This window comes from Malus sylvestris, chromosome 13 (assembly GCF_916048215.2).
Source record: "Malus sylvestris chromosome 13, drMalSylv7.2, whole genome shotgun sequence".
NCBI classification, from domain to species: Eukaryota; Viridiplantae; Streptophyta; class Magnoliopsida; order Rosales; family Rosaceae; genus Malus; species Malus sylvestris.
Window position 1 is genome coordinate 2,590,459 of NC_062272.1, and position 6,000 is coordinate 2,596,458.

Consider the following 6,000-nt stretch of genomic DNA (forward strand, 5'->3'; position numbering starts at 1 on the left):
AACATGTAGGCGGGTGAAAAAAGAAGTAAATGGATAAAAAAAACTGATAAAAGGGTAAATGATTATGATTCAATAGGTAAACGGTTATGATTAAATGGGTACACAATTATGAGTATGGTTTACCGGTTATAAACGGTTATGGGATGAGTATAACCGTTTATGCAATTACACAACAGGTAAACGATTATGCGGTTATGAATATAAACGATTATGGGTAAATAACTACGGTTACCCGTTCGCCATAACCGTTGTCCATCCCTAATTAAAACACGATTAACACTCAACTGAGATTATGATGATTATAATACAAACCATTTTCATTTTTCAGACGAATAGTAGGTCAATGAACTCGTGAATTGGGATGAATGTGATACGGATATATATAAATAAACCAGAACACGACTCATTGCCACCCGATGCGAACATCACAGGTAAGAGAGCAAGTCTTGAAATTTTGCTTTATTTCGTACAAGCTAAGCAACAATGGAAGAGCCCCTAAGCAAACAATAAACCTCACCATTTTTTGCTTTGTTTACGTGGAGAAGGATGAGGATATCCTTAACTCATCTCCTCGCCATCAACAACCGCGATAATAACTCTAAAGACATCAACTATTTCCGCCCGAATGGCTGCAGAACAAGTAAATTAGAGGACCAAAACTAGCTAGCTCAAAATAAAGGGCACATATCGTCTAGCAAATCAAGCCTTGATCCCCATTTTCCAAGACATGGCAAAGTTCTTCCCAACAGGAAGGGACAGACCGTTAACCTCCACCATTACGCTCTTGGTCTGCTCTCCGTCTTCTATCTCATTGAGATACGTCTGTTCTGAAGCAATCAACTCTACGTTTGAAACGCTTGTCGCTTGGTTTCCATCAACCTCGAGAGAAGATGTTGCTCCGCTTCCATCCAGTCCTAACACACTCACCTTCCCAACAATCCAGCCTTTACTTAAAGCAAACTTACCCTCCTGAACTTCTGACCACACTTTCACATTTCCTTCGCTTACAGTTGCATAGAAATCAACATATGTGGAGTAACCGTTTCCAAGATTCATCTCGGGAAGCTCATCGTTGTCAAGGAACAGGTTCCCCTTGGCTGTTGCATTGCTTGCCCCAGCTGGGAACGCAACAACGAGGCTAAAAGGGGTTGTTCTTGCTGCTTTAGAGATCAGTCCACCCTGCTGCATTGGTAGAATGGTATTCTGATACAGATGCACATTAACAACATGCAAAGGCGCATCTAGCGTAACATACTTCCCTTTTGTTGAGCTAATGGCCTGCGTCATATCAAATAAACTGTACCAGCTTCCCGGGGGAAATAATGCTTTAACGTTTGATTTTCCCTGTTCAAGCACTGGTGAAATCATAACGCTGCTCCCCAACAAGAATTGAGTACTCAATCCATACGTTTCAGTGTATGTTGGGAACGAGAAGAAAAGTGGCCTGGCAATTGGGGCACCGCTGATGTGAGCTTCGTAGCTTAATGTGTACAGATAAGGGAGGAGTTTATACCTCATACCTAGTGCATTTCGAGCAGACTCAGCTACAGACTCCCATTGATAAAGCTCTTGTCTCGGGGAATAGAAGTTCGCATGATCCCTTGAAAAGGGATAGAAAGCGCCTACTTCAATCCAACGGTTGCAAAGCTCTTCAGTAGGTGCTGGATAGAACCCACATATGTCTGCACCAACCATCGGCACTCCAAATATTCCAAAATTGAGCACGGTAGTGATTGATATCTTCAAATCCTCCCAAGTCCCCTTGTTATCACCTGTCCAATGTGCAGCATACCTGCCTGAACCAACATATGTGGACCGGGTTAATATAAATGGTCTCTTGCCCTCAAGCCCTTGAAGAGCTTTGTGAGTTGCAATGGACTGGGAAAAGCCATAGAGACTGTGAGCATCGTACTCCAAAACGCCATTGTAATGAGATGCACTAGTGGCTATGGTTTTGTATCCAATGGGTACCTGCAACCCTGAAGCATTGATCTTGTAAGGTGGATCATCCCATCTTGTCTTTGTAATGTTTTTGCAATCCAAGCAACATACCCAGCCAGGTCCTGTACCCGTCGGACACTGCTTGTTTGGAATTTTGCACTTCCCAGAACAGAAATTTGAAGCTTCGTTCATGTCAATCCATAAGCCATCAACAGGGACAAGTTCATGAAAGCGGCGGATCTCATCACCCCACCATGAAACAGTTTTGGGGTTGAGGAAGTCGGGGAAGTTTACAGCCCCTGGCCAAACTTGGGCCAAGTAGGGTTCACCCTCATATTTAATGAAAACATCATTCGCTAAACCTCTTTGGTATACACCGTAACTGGTATTAACACCAATTCCAGGATCGATAATGACAATGTACTTCATGCCTATCTTATGTATTTTGTCAAGGAATGCCAAGAGCTTTGGACGAGGGTAGTTTTTGGGGTTGAGGGTGAAGTCTTTGTGTCCGTCCATGTGATCATCGTCATTCCAAATGACATCTAGCGGAATTTCAGCCTTTTTGTAGTTCGCAACAACATCTTCAACCACTGATAAGTTGTGGTAACCCCATCTGCATTGGTGGAATCCTGTAAAAGCATGATGACAGACTGTTAGGAAAAATATTTCATCTGCTTTGGTGGAATCCTGAATTAGAAACTTAATGAACATAACATTGATATAAACCATATCTTCTGAACATACAACATAATGGATAGACGCGTAAGCACACAGCTATTCATTCAGTTAGACCGCTATAACGAGACATTAGCAACGTCTAGTGGATCAAGTTAATATTCACTTTAAAATTCTCTCACTTACTTAAGTTGAACTTTTTTTTTTGTTGTTCTATTTGTCATATTCACTCCAAATGCATCAATGCCAACTTACCATCACTCAATAAACATTTTTCCTTGAAACTGTAGAACTACATGAACGCCCAAAACAGTACTACATAGAAACAAGCATCCAAGTCACAAGTGAGATCTGAGGCAATGAGAGCATTACAAAAGGCACTGCTGTAATAGTATCAGCAACAATTGTTTTCCCACCAACCAGACAACAGCTAATGCAATGGTGGACAAGTTTAGAGTCCATACAAGCAAGTATGGTCACTAAAAAGTCACAAGTCATGGTAGCGTGGGTACGACCTTCACCTTCTCATCTAAACAACCACAAGTAACTCAATAGTACAGTATCTCTTAAAACTTCAAATCGACCACAAGTAATGTTCCCCGAACAGAGGAACGATCCAAAAACCTCTAGAGTCTAAACCACAAGTTAGATCTGAGGCAATGTCAGGGAAATGCCTTGTGAGCTAAAACAGGTAAAAGGCACCACAATTACAAACTCGCATTCCCCACAAAACGACAATAGCTATAAATGTAAGACGGGAAACATTAACACGAGGCAGAATGCCTTACAACTAAACATGGTCTCACTCTCCTAAGACATGGCAGTGAGATATGCAGAAATACATCACAGCTTGCAATATAATTCGGAAACGGGAATTCAAACTCCACCTCTCACAGAGGAGATAATATTTGTAAGGACATGATATTTTTCCAGGATTGAGCAACGATATCGCAATCTGTGATGTGGAAAAGTGTAAAGGCTTGGAAAAAATGGCAGAAAAAGCAGAAATCTTTGACGTGGAAAATTGTAAAGATCACATCTTTGACGTGGAAAATTGTTTCCGCGGCGATAGTTGTGTAAAGAAAGAAATGCACGAAAAGATGAAAACAAAAGAGGGACCCGACCAACCCACCAACCAGCAATTTTCCCACATACTATAATAATGCTCAACTAGTCATAGTTTAGTTCCTTAAAAATCTAACTCATTCCAAATTGTGATATTGTTTACATTAGTGTATTGGTCTCCCACAAGACAGAACAAAGTTTGTGGAAGAAACAACATCCACATTCTTTTTTCTTGGGCCAACTAACCAAACCATATTATATGCTAAACCGACAATAAAAATCATTCACAAAATAGAACAAAAACATTCAAAGAAGATTTGGGAGTTGGGACGCTAACAAAAACATTTCTTCTCTAAACAAATACACATCCGCTAATCTGGGTTGGGTCAAGTTAACTAAAAAATATAGCATATCGGTTATAACTAGCACATTGTGAGGATTAGACGATTAGCCAACTCTCCGTGCAGATAATATCGTTCGATAAAAAATAAAAATAAATGTAAATCGCTTATATAAAAACTAAAAAATATACACATCCAAAGCTTTTAATCTAAAGCCAGAAGTAGGAATAACTGAGTAAGTTAATGAAGGCAAAGCAGAGGGTAGGAAGCAGAACATACCAAGAGACCAGTAGGGCATCGGGGCCGGTCTGCCGATGAACGCCGTGTACTGGTCGACAACGCCCAACGGCGTCGGCCCAGCAAAGAAGTAAAAGTCGAAAACACCCCCAATGACCTTGTAGGTGAGAGAAGTCCCTCTGTAAAACACATCCATGCCATTGCTGTTGAGCAGCAGAACAGAGTGTGCGTAAGCCTCGCTGCCCACATTCCGGAGATCCATGTAAACCGGGTGGGACCCGTACAAATCAGTGTTGAGATTGATCGCCGAGACGTCGGTGGTGAAGAGGGTGTATGGATCGTTCGGGTAGAGCTTGATCCCGTGCGGCTGAGAGTTCTCTCCGAGGCCGTACAGGGAGGCGTCTTTCGGCAGTCGGGTGGATATCTCGAGGTACTGGTCCTTAAACACCAGTTCGCCATATGGGTCTTTCGATTCGGAGCTCGAATTGAAGAGGACCTGCCCGTCGGACTTCCTCTTGACTGCGAACCCAAATGGGTCGGAGATGTAGCTGAGAATGAGCTCAGAGCCGGAGTACTCTGAGACTTCGATGGGGTTCTTCGTCTTCCCTGACGGCGTGATGGTTTGTTTCAGAGATGGCGGCTGCTCCCTGGGGAGGAGGTTGTAGGGAACCTCCCACCTCTGCTTCTGAGCGTCGGTTATGTGGACCCTCAACCGGTCCTGTGTCTCGTGCCTGTAAAAATCACAAATTTAATCAAATGGGTAAAGTGGGTGAGCTGCATTTAGGCCTCTGATTGAGATTGAAAGAAGCACTTTTTTGAAAAGCGCTTTTAACAAAATTGCTTCTTTTAGAAAGATTCAAGTTCTTTCTGGAACTGCAGTTAGAAAGTCCTTCTTCCTGCTCGGAAAATGCTTCTTCACATACTATAACAAACGTAGTAAAAATTATTTTTAATCGTCGGCAAGTGCTTTTAGTATTTGCAGAAGCAATTTCAAGCATGACTTTAGAGTGTAACGTGTGTGATAGGGAACACGTACTTGACATAGAGCTGCAGGAGGGGGATATCGGGGCCGTAGGTTTTGGACTTCTGTTTGAGCTGGAGGAGACCCAGAAGGCCGCCGTCAGGGGTTTCTTCGATGGAGATGAGACGGTAGCCTTTGCCCTTGATGGTGGGGTTAACGGTGTCAGCTGAGCTCACACCAGATAAACAGAGGATTAACAGCACTAGAAGAAGAGAAGAGAGACATTGGGAGGAGGAGGAGGAGGAAGACATTGCTTATTAATTACTCTCCTGCCACTGAAGGAGGAGTGAGAGAGTACCAATTGAAGAGTGAGAGACTGTTGGGACTCGTCGGGGTCTAATATAGAACAGGGGACGAAGACTCAAGACTCGAGAGAAACAGAGCGAGAGAGAGAGAGAGAGAGAGAGAGAGAGTGATTGGATGCAGGTCAGGTGGATGAAGATGAGACCATCTTCACCATGTGATTGATCATGGTGTGTGGGCCCTACTTCCTATACCACCTTCAATCGTGCCGTTCGACCACTTCACTTGTTGTGGACCTGCATGAATTGAATCCTCCGATTATACGTCAATGTACAGTAGATGTTACGTTATTTAAGTGACTTAGGTCTGTTCGTTAAGGTTTCTACGGATTCTCTCCGGACCTTAAAAAAATAGAGTTCAATGATTAAATGATTCGGATAGTTGAAATTTGATTCAACGATTACAATTATTATA

The 6,000-nt window shown here is 42.6% G+C and overlaps 1 protein-coding gene across 1 annotated transcript; it reads right to left on the reverse strand.

Annotated features, from left to right (window-relative positions):
* Positions 1-444: 444 nt before the first annotated feature.
* LOC126596440 (alpha-xylosidase 1-like) lies at positions 445-5,697 on the reverse strand. The gene is made up of 3 exons (XM_050263026.1): positions 5,299-5,697; positions 4,305-4,993; positions 445-2,573 (listed from the first exon to the last, which is right to left on the reverse strand). Exons 1-3 carry the CDS (start codon positions 5,532-5,534, stop codon positions 700-702), a joined length of 2,799 nt encoding a protein of 932 aa, XP_050118983.1. The 5' UTR covers positions 5,535-5,697; the 3' UTR covers positions 445-699.
* Positions 5,698-6,000: the final 303 nt, after the last annotated feature.

Bases quoted from the DNA above. Each gene is read 5' to 3' on its own strand.
- LOC126596440 (XM_050263026.1), bottom strand. From the start codon at position 5,534: ATGTCTTCCTCCTCCTCCTCCTCCCAATGTCTCTCTTCTCTTCTTCTA. The intron at 4,994-5,298 runs GTACGTGTTCCC...TGATTTTTACAG, and splicing joins CTCCTGCAGCTCTATGTCAA to GCACGAGACACAGGACCGGT. The intron at 2,574-4,304 runs GTATGTTCTGCT...ATGCTTTTACAG, and splicing joins GATGCCCTACTGGTCTCTTG to GATTCCACCAATGCAGATGG.